Source organism: Halyomorpha halys, unplaced genomic scaffold (assembly GCF_000696795.3).
Source record: "Halyomorpha halys isolate HHAL.00 unplaced genomic scaffold, Hhal_1.1 Scaffold91.1, whole genome shotgun sequence".
Taxonomy (NCBI): Eukaryota; Metazoa; Arthropoda; class Insecta; order Hemiptera; family Pentatomidae; genus Halyomorpha; species Halyomorpha halys.
The window spans coordinates 1,234,120-1,251,792 of record NW_027110755.1 but is presented as its reverse complement, the minus strand read 5'-3'; the positions used below and the strand labels follow the sequence as shown (position 1 = coordinate 1,251,792).

The 17,673-nt window shown below is 30.7% G+C and overlaps 1 protein-coding gene across 1 annotated transcript; it reads right to left on the bottom strand.

The window, feature by feature from the left end:
• Positions 1-2,860: 2,860 nt before the first annotated feature.
• On the bottom strand, positions 2,861-12,271 carry LOC106677218 (ashwin). Its single transcript, XM_014415006.3, has 4 exons — positions 12,019-12,271; positions 11,534-11,709; positions 9,760-10,114; positions 2,861-5,018 (listed from the first exon to the last, which is right to left on the bottom strand). Exons 1-4 carry the CDS (start codon positions 12,100-12,102, stop codon positions 4,938-4,940), a joined length of 696 nt encoding a protein of 231 aa, XP_014270492.1. The 5' UTR covers positions 12,103-12,271; the 3' UTR covers positions 2,861-4,937.
• Between the last annotated feature and the right edge of the window lie 5,402 nt (positions 12,272-17,673).

The following is a 17,673-nucleotide window of genomic DNA, read 5'->3' as shown; positions in this document are numbered from 1 at the left end:
TTTCTTTCTATCAATTTTATTTGTTCTTTCCATAATTTTAATTTTTAAATTATTAATAAACAAAAATATGCATATTTCTTTGCATTATATAACTTCAAATTTTTATTTTATTTCCTTAATTATTTTATTTTACACACTTTTACAATTACCCATATATACATTTTACTTTCCACTTCTTTGATCATTTCAATTTTGTTAATTCCTTTCTGTACAATTATTTACTTTATGTCATTCTGTTTATATATTCTTTTTTATTTTCTGTAATCATTGGTTGTTATCTTGTACTGTTATTAAACCCTGATGAAGGCTAGAAATTCTGGCCGAAACGTTTGCACGATTAAATAAGTTATTTGAACTTATTTGGGTTATATTTTGACCGCACCCTGCAACCATCTTCTTCTAGAAGATATCCTGGATACGTGTTTCCATTTTTTCTTTCCATAATTTTAATTTTTAAATTATCAATAATCTAAAATATTCATATTCCCTTGCATTGCACTGTCAACTATCTCTCATGATATAGATATACGTTTTCATAAAGAAACATTTTGTGAAAAATCAGTAGTTAGTGAATTCATTTTGATAAATCTGTATCTTAGAAATCATTGGACGAACAAATGTTTATTAGCACTCAAATTAGAGCTAATTTTATGTGCTACGAAGTAGTTTAGGACGTTTATCTTCGTAGGAGTTTCAGTTTCATGATATTTGCAAAAATAAATTCACAAAATTTTGATTTCTACTTGTTCAGTTAAACCATTTAGTTTGTGAAAAACTAAATCTCAGGAACCATTAGACGTGCACAGGTCTGCCAGCACTCAAATTAAAGCAAGTGAAATGAATTAGGATAGTATTTTTATGGGATGAAAAATTAGACATATGTACATAAGTATATGGATTTATAATTGCCGTTTCGTCTATCGAGACCCAAATCGAACCGTCCTCAATAATTGATTTTATTTGGCCCAATATTTTATTATAAATATCTTACTTAATTTTTTGGAAGGGGCGTATGATCCGACATTTTCAGCTAGATAGATTTTTCTAAAATTCATTTAAAGTTTGCATTATTTATTTGGTTTAAAGGAATATCCACCTTTAACAATTCCAGGTACAAATCAGTGTTAAAACTTGATTTATTTGAACTTGAATTTTTTTTTTTTTTTTAGCACAAACAAAACTGAACCCCTTCGCTATCACATTTAAAAGGTTCTTCTGGAATCTACTCGACGTAATTAGCGGCTGATTTTTTTTTTCCTTTTTGGCACTTCACACTCTAGGTACAATACGTAATACAAAATCTATAGAGCTAATGAGGCAATATTGATAATTGGTGAGCTCAGCTGCAAAAAATAAAGAGGAGGATCGAAAATTCTGAGAACTGCCTTTTGATATTCCAAGAAAATTTTACAACGTTCATCTTCTACCTTATCCTTTTTCTAGGTATCGTGGTTAAAAATTAGTAAAATAAAATAAAATGGAAACAAATGTAAATGTCATGTAAAAAATGGATAAAAATATTTATACATTGAAACATATGAAAAACATATTTAAAAACCACAAAATATGGAAAAGAAAAATGGTTCAAATCAATGAAAATTCCATCCCTTACTATAAAGTAGTATATAACATTTATTTTCGTAAGGGTAGTTTTTATGATATTGTCATATGAATTTGAATTTTGTCCGAACAACCAAAAATCAATTTATAATTGCAGATATCATGAAAGATACGACCCCTACGAAGATAAATAAAAGTAAAAGATAATAATTATCTGCCACAGCAGGATTCGAACACGGGTCCTTGGAGTTAGTATTCCATTGCCACAGCACGTTATACTAACTTTAAGTTGAGTACCGGAATGACATCTGTATGTCTAATGGTTCCTGAGATATAGTTTTTCATAAACCAAAAGTTCTATCTGAACAACTAGAAATCAACATTTTGTGAATTTATTTTTGCAAATATCGTAAAAACTGTAACTTCTACAAAGATAATGGCACATAAAACTAGCTTTAATTTGAGTGTTAATAGACATCTGTACATCTGATGATTCTTGAGTTATAGATTCCCTAAAATAAATTCACTATTGATTTTTCAATAATTTTTTTATTGAATATTTCTTTCCAAAAAAGTATATCTCGGGAACTTGAACGTAAGTAGCTCTTTTAAGGCTCATATTTTAGCAAATGTACTCTACATTAAATGTTCTATAAGGTTTTCTTAAGTATTTATTTTACATTTTGGTGATCTAAACTGTTTTATTTCCAAATAAGTACAGCAATAAATGCATTATTTGATACACGAAGTAGACAAATAATTGTAATCCCTATCAAGTAACTGGTCAAACTATGATACAGCTTTGAAACCTTTGCAAATAATAAAATGGATACCTTGGATTTAACAATTCATTCACTGGAATATTGAGTTAGAAGCGATCGGTTTTTTTTCTTCCAGCAACCGCCCGAATTGACTAGAGTTGATAAGAACCATTCTGATATTGCGTACAATAATGAGTAAATGTTGAGTGTATTAGAGGTCAGAAGAAAATAAAGGTGAAGTATATGTGCTTTATGGGAGATTCTATAAAAAAAAAACTTCATTTTCAGGGCCAAAATTTCGAGCGAGTTAATTATCTTCAAAAATTCCCCAATTTTTTGTAAGATTTTCTGAGATAATAAAGAACACTATACAAAAGTAGAAATAACTTTTTTTTGGACATATTTAATTTGTAATAACGATGGAAAAGAGCTTAGCCAATGGACTTAAAAGGTGTGTTAGATTTGGGATATAGGGAGACCAGAGTAGAGAATGGAGCTTAAACCTATGGTAATACCTTAGGAACACATTCATCACAAAATAAAACCAAAACTTTTTTTTTTATTTATCACATGTGCCACTAATGAAGCCAAGCAGTAATATGTGACTAGTTAACAGAATACAAGTTATAACTGAAATTTATTTCATTGCAGTTATTAGAAATGATGATCAAGAGTTTTGAGACAAGGAAAAAATTCTTATTAGAAGAAATGAAAATAAAAAGGGTAAAGTTTTTTAATAGATACTACAAATAGAGATGCAAAGAACGTCATAAAAAACAAACTAGGGTCTTGGAACACAACAAACTTGATGTCCCAGTGGAATTTGATGTGATTTGGCACATGAGGTATCTTTGGACACAAAGCGACTCAATCTCATAGTATCTCCCACTTCAATGATTCTTTTTGATGTTTTGGTATCTTGACTGTGGATTCATATCAGAAAATAGTTGAGGAATGCAGTCAACACTGAAAAACATTTATCAGTGATCCTTATTTTACTGTTTCGGCATGAATTTCAGGCCTTCTTCTGGACTAACTATAAACATTAGATTTTTAAAAATCCATTTAGATGGAGGAAGATGGTCCAGGTGGCTGTCACGTTTAGTTTACAATAATTTAAAGGAACAAATCTTAATCAAATAAGTAACCTTTATTGGTAAAGGCAACTGATAACATGTTTCAACTAATAGCAAAAAAAAATTAAGATTTCACAAATGGGAATACTTTTTTTTTTTTAAATCCGCTACTTTAAACAGAGCCAGATTTAAATTTTGGGTGTCTATATGGCCAAAAATCTTTTCTGTTTTCCTGAAAATATCATCTGATGGGAAGGGGATGGAACAATCGGTCTGACAGTTTTCCTCAAGAAAATTATTTATCTTTGCGGTCATAATTTCTATTTTATTAAATAATAATATAACTTATGAAAATAACTTGATAACCATAGGTATAAGAAACAGGTTCAATCTCTTCGATAGCTATTAACACATAAATACATTTATAGATTATACATTCAATATGCTATTTATGGATAGGTACATTAAAAATAAATATTGAAGTTTCCTTTCAATATGAATAATATATAGTTTGGTAAAATTATTTTAATAGTAAGTTTAGTCATGTAATAATATTAAAAAGAAGAGCAAGCTATAAAAAAAAAAAATTAAAGTATACTTATATGAACAGCAAAGGAAATGAAACAAACCTGTTGAGCCTAGTTAAAAAAGTTAAACTAATGTCAATTAATGGGGTGTAGCTAGCAGGAGGAGTGGCGTGAAGGTTTAAAGAAGGCACTAGGGCTGTTTGTATTCAAGGAACTATCACAGCTCAAATGTTTTAAACTTCCGCACATATACAGTTGCTTTATTAGATCTGGACCTGATTAGCAGCTATTGTGGAATTGCCTAAAATGGATCCACATTCAATGAGATTGGTCCCATCCTGATTGTACTTAATTGCAGCACTAAATCCTCTAATTTAATACCTAACAACACTCAATAAATTTTATCAATCATAATTATAAAAATAAATTTTAAAGAGAAAATTAAATGAAAACGTTTCTCTTAAATCATAATAAACACTTTCTTTGTCATTTTAACATTTTTTTTTTTTTTTATTTTTTTTTTTTAGCATGCAGTACACTCCGTAGGCCTATGAAGTAAATCTGGACCTGACTACGAAAATGAGGAATAGGACTACTATTAATGAGAACAAAATCTAACTTTAAATATTTATGTTTTGAGTTTAAAACTGATCTTTCAAAATCAAGTAGTAGTTAATTATGTCAAAATGATCTAATATAAAACAATTCAGAGGGAGAACACACACCATATATTTAACAATATGTACTATCACAAGATTTGTTGGCATTTAGAAAAATATACAGAATTAAAAAATGTAACTAGTGCATGAAGGTTAGCAAATTAAAAAAGTTATTGCTATTACATTCTTAGTATTAATTAATATTATACAAACGATTTAAAATAACCATTAATAAATAAAAATATGTTTACTATGTTATATAGGAAATATATAATAGATAAGTAAGGGATAGTAAAAAACTATGTACATGACTCTGACAGGCTCCAATGGCTACGAAACATATTATTTATTTTATCACCACGATATTACTATTTTCTGCCTTTTCTTTTGGGAAGGTTCTTCTTCACTTTTTTTATTTTCTTCCGTCTCCTGATCCTGCATACAGAAGAAAACTTAAAAATCTTCAAAACAATAAATCATAGCCATAGAAAAAGTTATTAACTGAATGTTTAATATAAATAATTCAAAATATGGTTGATAATAAAAACATGCAAGATATTATTGTGATGAAAAATCTTAATACTTTAATACCTAATAGTATCATAAGTTTTTATTTTTCTAACTTCTTTTGTCATTAGTTCTGCCACACTTTTTAATTTGCCCTACTTTATTTTGTGTTAACTTTTCAGTTAGTTCAATTATGAGTATAATAAAGCCTAATTTTCAGTTCCTAAAAAGGTTTATTTATTACAATTCATTATACTCATAAGTCCTATTGTTAATATAACACAATGGAGCAATATCAGGCCGGAAAGATTTGAGTCTTCACTAATTCTATCAAGGCTTCTGAAGCAGATAAGTGATTACTATTATACAATCAGGTTAGTCACACTATATGAGCTCATTAGTGAATGTACATCATGCGAGGCTGCTATTACCAAATTAAATTCACCCTATATCAAACCTAAAACTGAATTATCTCTAGGCATAAATTAATGAGTACACATCAACAACCAAGTTAAAACGTTGATTAATTCTTTCAATCCTTACAACTTCTTAGTACTGATTGTGGATTCAAAGTTGTTAAAGCTGAGATTATAAATCTGAGCTGAATACATCAGAGATGTATTTATTAATGGACTAGCGTCAAGTAATATTCGGCAACGACTTCTAGAAAATGTTACTCATTGTCTTGATGAGGCATTAGCTAAAGCTCAGTCATTAGAATCAGCTCAATCATTTTCTGAGTCGTATATTACAAATCGGTCGTTTATTGTATCGTCTGAGCCGTCTTCTGGAGAGACTAATCAGTTGAATCCTCAGCTATTAACTGCTGCCAAAAATTTGAAATGCTTCTTTTGTGGATTTAGTCGTCACCCACGAGCTTCTTGTCCAGCTCTCAATGCCATCTGCAAACTTTGTAGTAAGAAAGATCATTAAGCAAAGGTATGCAAGTCTTCTAAAGTGAAGTACTGCCCTGCTATTTTATCTTCAAACCCTGACTCCACTCAAGGCAATGGGGAATGGCCAACAGTTGCTTGCATTCCTGCCAAATCTCTATCTACAATAGAAAATAGTCACCCTAATTTAGCCACGATATCAGCTGCTGCCCTGTCTTTCCAAAACTACCATAAAAGTGAAAATAAATGGTTTTCCGGCAGAAGGGCTCATCGACACAGTGAGTTCAGAGAGCTATATTAGTGACAGTTTTGTTTCAAAATACAAATTAAAACAACTCCCTCAGAAGTTGCCATGGCTTCATTCTCCTTAGCTATAATAAATGCATTCTGATCTTTAGATTTGCAAATCTTAGATAATAAATATTGTAACACGAATTTGAGTGTACTCAAAGACTGTTGTGCTGATGATATTCTTGAGCAACATCCGAGTTAATCAATTACATTTGGGGGCAACAAACCCTATTTGCAAACCAGTAGAGTAGCCTTGAGAATGCAAAAGTGGGTCCTGCTTCATTGTTTGAGCACTTATTGCCAAATTGTAAACCAATTGCTATTGAATCCAGACGACATTCCGATGAAGATGAAAAGTATATTCAGTATCATATTGGAAAATGAGTGTAATCTGAGAAAGGAACTCGCCTTGGAGGTTCTAGTAGTTAGTAGTACTCATAGAAAATGAATAGTTATTGACTATTCACAAACCTTTAACAAATACACTTTCTTAGATGCATATCCTATCCCTCCTATAGAGAAAATTACCTCAAGGGTGGCTAAACATAATATTCATAGCACTATCGATCTCAAAAGAGCTTATTATCAGATCCCAATTCAAACGAATTCCTATGGGTATAACCTATGGAGTCCTGGCATTCTAGAAGAAGATAAATGAGATCATAACAAAAGAGATTTAAAGGGGGTTAACGTTTATTTGTACTATGTAACAGTCTGTGGGAAGACCAAGCATGACTTAAATCTAGAAAAGTTTTTAAATGTTTGTAAGAAATATAACTAAACTATTAACAAAGAAAAATCACATTTGAATTTAAGATCTATAAAATTTCTAGGATACCTTATCAAGAACAACATACTAAAATTAGATCCTGACAGACTGAAGCCGTTGACAGATTTCCCTATACCCAGAAACAAAGCATCTTTACAGTGAGCAGTTGGGATGTTAGGTTACTATTTTAAATGGGTTCCAAGGTTTTCTGATAAGATACATAGATTGGTAAATTGTAAGATATTCCCAATGAATGCACAATCAATTCAAGATTTCAACAACCTACGAAACTGCATACTTGAATCCTTTGTCATTAATATTGAAGATGATATTCCATTCTGAGTAGAAACTGATGTCTCTGATATAGCAATTGCAGCTATTCTGACAGAAAATAAACGACCTGGAGCTTTCTTCTCAAGAACTCTGTCTATAACCGAACAGCATCATTCGGCTGTGGAGAAGGAAGCTTATGCCATAATTAAAGCACTTCGGAAATGGAGGTATTACCTGGTGGGACAAAATTTCAACTAATGACAGATCAAAAATCAATTTTTTATGTTTGATATTCGGAATCCCAAGAAAATTAAAAATGAAAAATTTACAAGATGGCATTAAGAACTAGCTTCTTATAACTATGACATCATCTATCGACTTGGCAAAGAGAATATTGCAGCAGATGCTTTCTCTGGGAATTGTATCTCATTAAATACCATCGACCTGTTAGTTCATCTTCAAAGCTCTCTCTCTCACCCAGGTATTATATGAATAGCTCACTGAGTAAAAAGCCAGAATCTACCCTATGCAATTGATGAAATTCGCACAGTTATTTCATCCTACAGAACATGTTCAGAAATAACCTCTTTCTATTACAAACAGAACACCCTCATTAAAGCAACAAGTCCATTTGAAAGGCTCAGTGTTGATTTTAAAGGCCCATTACCATCTAAAACTCCTCAGAAATATTTACTAACGGTAGTCGACGAGTTTTCAAGGTTCCCTTTTGTCATACCTTGCACTGACTTAACATCCACTACAGTTATTCAAGCCCTAAACCAGATCTTTACCCTCTTTGGATACCCATCATCCATTCACACAGTTAGAGGAACATCTTTCTTATCTCAAGAACTTCAGGATTTACTTCAACAAATGGGGTTGCAACCAGTCAAACCACACGATATAATCCATGTGGCAATGAACAAGTTGAGTAGTACAATGGTATAATATGGAAAACTATTTCACTGGCTTTAAAATCTAAAATATACAAATATGATACTGTTGTGCAAGAAGTAACTTTATTAGAATCTAACCCTGATTAAGCCCTTGTACAATTCCCTAATGGCAAAGAGACCACTGTAAACCTTAGGCACGTCGCTTAAGTGGGAAATAATGATAAGACTCTAGTTGAAGAGGAGAATTTTCCAGTCACTGACAACTCCCTCAATCCATCTGATACCACCCAACCAACTCGAAGTATCTAGATTCGTTTCACCAACTAGGAACTCAAGCACTGGTGAGACCCAGAATTGGAGGGAATCATTAAAGAATCAAAAAGGACCAGCTGTTGAAGAAACTTGGTCTCCAGCCAAATCTCAACTGGTACTCCGAAAGTCAACTAAAACCAGATATCCCCCATTATTTATGATAGGCTATGTCCTAAAATGAAGAGGGGTAGAATGTGATAAAATATCTTAATACTTCTTTTGCCATTAGTTCTACCATATGATTTAATTTGCTCTACTTTATACTTTATCGTGCCAACTTTTCATTTAGTTCAATTATGAGCCTAATTTTCAGTTCCTAAAAAGGTTTATTCACTACAATTATATTAGGTTAAGAACAGAAAGAGAAGTTAGTTCAGTTTTCACTAAAATTCATTATTTCAATAACAAAAAAATACAAAGTAAAGGAAAACAAACATTAATAATAGATTAATATTAATTAATCTTAGTGCATAATGTATCTATTTTAGTGCAAAAGATTCATCAGAAGATAAAATAAAAATAATTAACAAAATATTCAACATAAAAAAATAAAATCTGGAGAATCTAATCTGATGCTCTCAAAAAACATACTAGTTTGAAAATAGAGACTGAAATCCTACTTTATTAATAGATAGTTAAATCATTGTGTAAAGTACTTAATATAACAATGGACAATTTGATAAAGACTATGAACATAAAATATTTAAAGACTGCTCTTATTACCATTTTGAACATTAATAAACAAATTATTCCTTTTCTTGCTACCCTGATTTAAAAGCCTATTTCATGGGAAAACAATGTAGAATATACCAATGTTGCCCACTAGTCAGAATGAACCATCCTTATTCTTTTGAAAAAAAAAATAATAATAACTTTTAACAGACCAAACTCATATAAAATCACTGAAATTATTAATGAAGAAATGACTCATCAAATAAAGTAAACATTTTTTATAATTAACCTATTTACTAGAGCACAGAAAGGCGAATCCTGACGTCACTGCTAGCCATGATGGCATAGGGAGTTTTTGGCACAAACCTAAATTTTCAAATATACAAAGCTTCCCAAACTTCAGTAGTAAGGAAACCCAAAATACTAACAATGCAATCCTGCATTATACCTTGATGATTAACAACATATAAGGTCAAGAACTTCATATGTGTAACCATTTAAATGGAGTACTACAGTAGACAATGATTATTAATACTTTTGAAATGAAATAACCAATTCCTTACTGTATTGTTATCTAATGAGTTCCTTTTAAGTTTGACTGCAGTGGTGGGGACGATATTGTTCTTAATAACTATGTCTTGTTTTCCATTGACTTCTGCATTGGTGCACAACCTCTTTGCGTCACTAGAATCCTCTTTTGATATGGCAACATTGTTCATTTCTTTAGCTTGCTTGTTTTTAATAACAATTTTGTCAAGTTCATTATTGATTCGTTTCTTTGCTGAATCGCTAAGTCTAATTACTTTTCGCTGGAAGTTGATCTGGTCTGGAGGAGGCTTCAGTCTCTCAGACACCTTTTCTTCTGCTAACTTATTGGGTTTCCTCTCCTCATCAGATTTTGATGACAAAACACCAGAACTAAAAATAAAAATAAGAATCATCAAATTTGAATAGATTAAATGTTTAAAAAATTATTGTTAATAAAATAAGAATACAAAAGTTATACTTAAACAAAATACGAGAACAAACCTACTTGATTGAAATACATAATTAAATATTTTTCTCAAATCCATAGCTTATTAGTTATGAATGGCTATTTCATTCTAATTATATAAACATATAAAATTTACACAAGATAAATTTTTAGTCTATGTTTTATCTTTAGATCTATGTTATCCCTTTTTTTTTTTCTTAAAAGGAACATTCAATCAAATATCTTTAACTGAATTATACCTTGGACTCACCGAAATAGTGCAAACATAATTCACAAAGTTTAAACTGGTAGCACCACTAGTACCTGGCTCAAAGGCATTTTATCTTATTCGCGCTTCTTTTTTGGTATAGGTTTACGTAACCATGAGTTACACTACTATTGAGATATAATTATTATCTTTATGGAAATTATTTGAAACTTCATATATTTAATTCTATACACAAAGTTTTACTTTACTTTAATTCAGCACTGGCTCAAGAACAGTAATCCACCAAAACTTTAACTCACTTCTCAAGAAAGGTTCTGGACTGCTTTCAAAATGTTTTGATAAAAAACTATTCTCATCTATTATGAAAAAGATGGTCGGGGGTACGGTTAAAGGAATTCAAATTTTTTGTTTCTTTTGACTGCACTCCTGACTAACTTCTTCAGAATTTGAAATAATACGGTCCATTATTTATATATATCATATTCTCAGATTATTTCTAAAATAATCATCAACCATTACTCACCGATTTGATTATTTACATTGAATTCTATTACTAATATACAATTTTCACTTCCTAATGAATTCATATAATACTCTATATCTTATTAGTATTAGGCTTTGTTTTTCATACATTCAGTCAAAGTGTCAACATCCCTTAACAATTACTCCTGTTCTCTTGAGCGAGAACATCAACTGGAAATGAAAAGCATTAATATAACTAGAGCAATTTAGAGTAACTGTAATGATGCCAATAAAAGGATGTGTCGAAAAGATCTTGACAGCAGCTGTAAGTTAGATACAGACTTCTAATAATAAATACAATAACAATGAACACAGATAATAGTGTTTATTTTATATTAAACACAAAAACTCCCATAACATTGTTAATATCTCAGTATAATTCAAGTATATTATTGCAGAAGGGGCTAGAGTTGATAAACATTTCAGTTTTCCAAAAGGTGGATAGAATTGCTATAACTTCAAAATACACCAAATGGCCAGCAAGCCTTTATCCATTCTAACCCTTTAAATGTTAATAGAATTGTAAATGATATTTAAAACATATAAAAAGCCTAAAATCTAATTTTGAATAGATTCATATTTCAAATCATAATAAAAAAAAAAATGTTTTTACCCATTTGAGTCATTGTTTGAAATGGAAATTCTTCTCCTTTTTTGTTGTTTTTTAGACAGGAGTTTCTCTCTCCTGCTATCACCATACTCCCTTTGAGGTAAGGGCAATGCAATTGAACGAAACAATTCAACCAATTCATCCTTATTGCAAGCATTCAAATTCCTTGAGACACATCTCTATAAAAGAATTACAATATTTTACAAAGTCACTAAGGCTGATTATTAATAAGCATACAAACTCAAATTAAAAAAACAGATAATAGTATAGTAAACTGATAGTAGATCTAACAAAATCTAATATGTGGTTTTGATATTATAAAATTAAATAATATTACAGAAATAAATTAGTAAATAATGCTATGTTGTGCTAGTAGGATTTTTAACTTGCCAATTTAGGAGACAAATATATAGAAAATCACACTTATACAAGCAAGCTTAAGACATCAGATTCGTTCTACTATCCGACCAAATAAATTCAATACGTACAGATATCAATATTTCTTTTAACTCTTTTTCATTCAAAAGCTCCGGCTGCAACAACGTTAAAGTAGAATTTCTATCGCTTTCCATAAGTAACAAACATAAGGATAACTTAAACTTTCAAAACAGCACTATAACCTCCAAATAATAAAACCAAAGAGGTCCTTTTTGACAGATAAATCATACATTGTCAAAATTGATTCCTTATTTGAAACTAGGAATTGCAACAATCTTTATATTTCTTAGATTTGATTTGAAATAAGATTGTTTACAATTTTACAAGTTATTAATAAACCACATTAAAACTGCAAATGTCGCTTCAGATAAATTTTGATTTACTGAAGCTTTACAATGAATTAAACTATATGAAAGATATAAAAATCTGAAATTTTTTCGTAAATCGTTTAGGATCTTCATTCGTCATAAATGTTTGATAGTGAAAACCTAACAAAGCAAGCTAGCACTAGGTTGCGTAGTTATAATTGTTCATTTAATTATTTTTATTCTGGAGAGGGATTACTAGACAACCAGCATGATCAAGAGGTAGCCATCATACCAGGTTTTATCAAGGTCCTCATGTATATTATTAGGTTTCTACTTATTTATGAGTTTTTCAATATTCTAATGGTTATTTCACTGACATTTACTTGGTTTAAATCATGGTCAGTTAAATAATGTGTGTAAGATATATAAGTCACTAGTTTAGTTTCATCCTTAGACGATCGGTATTGGCAGCAGGTATTCGGCTTGTCCCTTTAGGGGGGCGCCGCCAACATCAAGAAAGCTACTCCGTCCAGTCGATTCCAACAAGGTTTAATCCATCTAGCTTGGTTTGTAATGTGATATAACTGGATATCGTGGTCGTAGTTCTAGAGCACCTGTCGTGGGTGCGGGTTGCGTGTCACGGAATTGACGGTGTGATAAGATAACGTGAAAATACTCCTAGTTCGATTTGTAATACGATTCTGTTCATGCTTGTAAAAGTTATGTAAAAATCACTGAAATCATATGTATACCCACAAAATGAGAAATTTTCATTTTTTAAAACCGGTAATTAGATTTCAATTACAATTACAAATAAATGATTTAAGCCACTATAAGGAGGATAAAAATGCCCAACTACCTAAGTTAAGCCACAAAGGCTCTATCGGATTCATATAGGGGAGATCATTTGAGCCATTCCAAATCTGAAATTCTCACTTGCTCCAAGTATTCGGGAACAATTTTTGCGGTATGCGAGCCAACATCCTGAATCAAAATGGCCCGTCCACCAATAAATGAAGCAAGTGGAACCATAGCCTCTAGGAGCACTTCCTCACTGTATCTCTGAGCAGTCATTAGGAACTAATGAAAATCAGTTCAGTACGAGTGTGAAAATTTAGTCCACCCCCAACCATAAATGAATAATTGAAAAGGCTGCAACTCGTGAAGAGCTCATCAAGCGAACCGTTCCCCTTGCCTTCGTCGTCATACTCTGTCTAAACCAACTGAGTGGTATAGATGGGAGAGGAACTCGCGTGTGAAGAAAATCTCTCTCTGTTGCTGCTAGGCAAATAATCGTCTTTCTCTACTTCCCCTTTCCGAAAGATTGAACCCCACTGTGAAGGGGCTCGCCTTCAGTTTTCACGGTAATGTACCAGAGCTAAGATAGGTATTTCGAAGCCTTTTACGAATCTCATCCGCTTTTAATTGTTGATTTCTCAATATTGCAAGTGTTACAATAATGTATTGGACGCTCCAGTCTTCTCAACGGTCTACGTCTTTGTATGAAATAACCATTATTCTTGACTAGAATCAATAAAGGACGTTTTTTAAAGATAAATAATGCATGTTAAAAAAATTAAATATGTTAAAAGGCACAAAAACATATTTAAAGTTGTGAAGAGGTGAGAGGTGTATCTACTAATACAGTCTCAAAACAGTTGTGTCATTATTTCCAACACTTTTAATCCTCAAGAGATTATTTCAATATATATTGTCTAATCCTTCTATGCACTAACTAAATTACTCATAAAAACAAATGTATGGGTAGTTCTTAAAAAATGTCAATTAAAGTGATACAGGAGTATTCCATGTATGGGTTGAGCCTTAACTACAATTTATTTGTTTTATTATGTTCTTCTCATCTTTGTTTATGACATACATTAAAAATAAATTTATTTTCACCGATCAAATTTCTTGTTTGTGATTTCAAAACCTTATTAGTAATACCACCGGTTACGAAATCAGTTTAGATTAATTCTCTTTCCTATGACCTCGGGATATGTTATTTGTTTAAGAAAACATTATAAGAATACATAACCATAGTACGCGGCTTAAATTAATTCATAATTATTTGAAATGGAGCTTGTAAATCACATTAGTTTGTTACATGAAAATTTCTTATTACCGTACGTCTATTGACATTTTCTATTAATGTATTTCAAGAAGAAAGCTTCATGGAGGAAATCAAAGTAACAGCTATGTAGGAGAAGCTCTACCTAAGCTCGGAAAAATCGTTTTTGGCCCCTCATCAACTGTCTCTGTTCAGCTTTTATCTCGATGCGGTAACTTTCTGGTGAGTATTTGGGTGTTTAAAAAAAAAACTTTAATTTCTGGGCCGAAATTTTGAGCTAGTAGAACCAACTCCAAAACCTCTCCGATTTTTTATGTGGCTTCCTCGAATCATAAAGAATAGTACAAGCTCAAATAACTTTTATTTTGTCTAAATCTCGAATTCTTAAAACGGGAAATAGAATTTGCCTTCCAACATCAGATAAAATGTCAAATGATTCCACAAGAAAACTAATGCGACCGAACTGCTGTGACCTCACAATCTGAATTCAAAAAGCTACATATTTTTTCATTGTTGACTGAGTTAATAAAACAAGCGAACTACAAAGACATGTTAGAAGTTTTGAATAATGTTCTCAACCTACAATAAATTATTTGGAGGCTATAATAAGAATAAAAAATAATGAAAACCTGGTAAAAAATAAAATCATTTCTAGGGTTTTTTTTAACAAAATAAATTAATAAAAACAATTATCTCTGTATCAAAACCTTCTAAAGTAGAGACAAATTTACAATTTTTAATTTTAAAAAAGCATCATGAAATCTATTAAAAAAAAATAGATTGAATTTTATACCCAATTTCACAAAAACGTTGGTAGATTTCTTATTGCATCTGTAAATTAATTTATAACATTTCATTGTTCGTTTGTATGGTTAATGCAGTCAATGATGAAACCCATAGTACTCGTAATCAGCCTCTCAAATCAGAAATATTAAGTGTCCGGATTTTTTTATTTCCTGCTCAGTGTTTCTATGAAGTTTAAGCAGGTCTTTGGTAATAGAATGAGTAGGAACATAAAATTTATAAAAAAGAAAAAGGAAATATCTTAAAAACATTTGAATAGTACCTAAATTCAATTGTATTTAAGAAGGCTTGAATTCAGTCGTAAAACATTAAAACAGATTTACAAATTCAAATTTAAACGAATTATAATTTAAGATAAGAAGTAATTGACGAAACAGAATTTTAAAAAGGTATCGGTTTAGTTTAATTTGGATTTGAAGGAAGTTATGACCTTTACACCTTCTTGAGACTGGTTTGTATTGCTTAAATAAATAAATTTTATCCAATTTTAGTCTCAAAACTATTTTTATTTCTTTATAAATCCGACGTTTCGGGAAATTAGGTCATCCTCAAGGAAAATCTTGTTGCAATTTTAGAACCCCATAATTAAGAAAAACAACTTTATGGAGGCTATTCTGCCCTGGGCATTAATGTGATAAAAACTTTTAATTTTTAATTTAATGTTAAGAATTGAAAAAATAGGGTAATTTGTTGAATGAAAGTAATGACCTGGGCAGAATAGCCTGTATAAAGATGTTTTTTTAAACGATGTAGTTCCAAAATTATATTAATATTGTCCTTGAGGATGGCCGAATTGACCGAAACGTAGGAGTAGGACTAGAAATAAAAATAGTTTTGTGACTAATAAAATTTACTTATTTACACAAGGGAGTTAAGGTTTTTTTTTTCACTTTATTTCTCTTAGTTAAACGAGCAATGAATTATTAATTTTTCCAAACAATGTAAGTTATTGAATGTAAAAGTAGTGTAAGTTGTTATTAGATTTTTGAGATGTAAAATTTAGGGGAAATTCTTCACAAAAAGTTATTTTATAAGGAATAACAGTTTTCTCGGTTAAAACTAGGGAGTCTCAAACATATGCAATTATTTAATTTATAATCTTATCCCGTTCACGCCTAGACCTCAAGGAATAACCATCTCTCGCCTCATATTTGGCAATCGAAATGGTTGTTTTGACCTGGGCAGAATAGCCTGCATGGAGCTGAGTTTTTAAATCATTTAGTTCTAAAATTGTTTTAAGTAGATTGTCCCTGAGGATGGCCGGATTGGTTGAAACGTCGGACTTATAAGAAAAATAAAATGTGTTGAGACTAAAATGGATAGAAATTAAATTATTTATTTAAAAAAAAAATATGCCGTTATTTAAAATAATATGAAGTTAATGAGCTCAATAATTAATTAATTAATTAATGCTTTTTTTTCTATAAAATCGAATTGCGGTAAGAACTGAATGACTTAAATCACTTTTGCTTTCACCGGCTCATATTATTTACATATTTTAACCAGAAACTAGAAGGTATTAAATAACTTGATAATACAAATAAAAATTTGAATTTGTAATCACTCATACATATCTGCAAATTAACAATAAAGGTGATGAAACAATGTATGCATTATTTAGAGTTTCGAGCGGAAACGTTTTTAGGTAAATTAGTAGGGCGCGACCAATGTATAATTACGTAGTTGCATGCTATGCCAGTATAATTACAGCCATCGTGGATTTTCCACTGTCAGAATGTTGGTCAATAATTCTCAAAACTGCAAATTTCTTCCATATTGTAAGCAGTGAAATTAGAATCTTAATCTATCTTGATAGATAAATCGAAACTTTTTTTCGAAATAAATAACACGTTTGTATATTTCATAGTTATGGTTGGAAAGTAGTAACACAATATCATGTAGATCATAAGACAGTGATGGATAATCTCAACCAAATTAACATATTTTTTGTTGCCTGAATTTATTAGATAAATAGACTCGCCAAATTAAAATAATTGATCACAGTGTCAATATATAATTATTCAATCCATAAAAGGCAAAACTATTTCGATTACCATCAATGTGGGTTACGTTATACCAGATTTTGAACATATTTTCGCATTTTTGAACCACTTATTTTCTTTCCTTGGAAAAGAAACTGAGCAAAAAAAAGAAATATATATTTATAAGAAAGAAAAAGTTCTGTATTGATATTTTATTTTTTTAATAAAAAAGTTTATGGTAGATTTGCACACCTTTCTAAACTTAATTATAAATTAAAAATTTACTTTAGAGGAAGACTTTTTGAAAATTCGTCATGTAAGCCCTGTCAGACTATTTCAATAATGATATGATCCTTATGATATTAAAGACAACTTACCCAGTTTAATGAAAATATTTGAGAAAATCCTAAAAAAGTGAAAAATTAATTCTATCAAGGGGCACTTTCGGTTGATCGATTTTAAGTGAAAGGCTGTTGTAACATCCCAGACTTAACATCCAAATAGCCTAAATATTTAATTTAATTTTAGTACGACATTTCG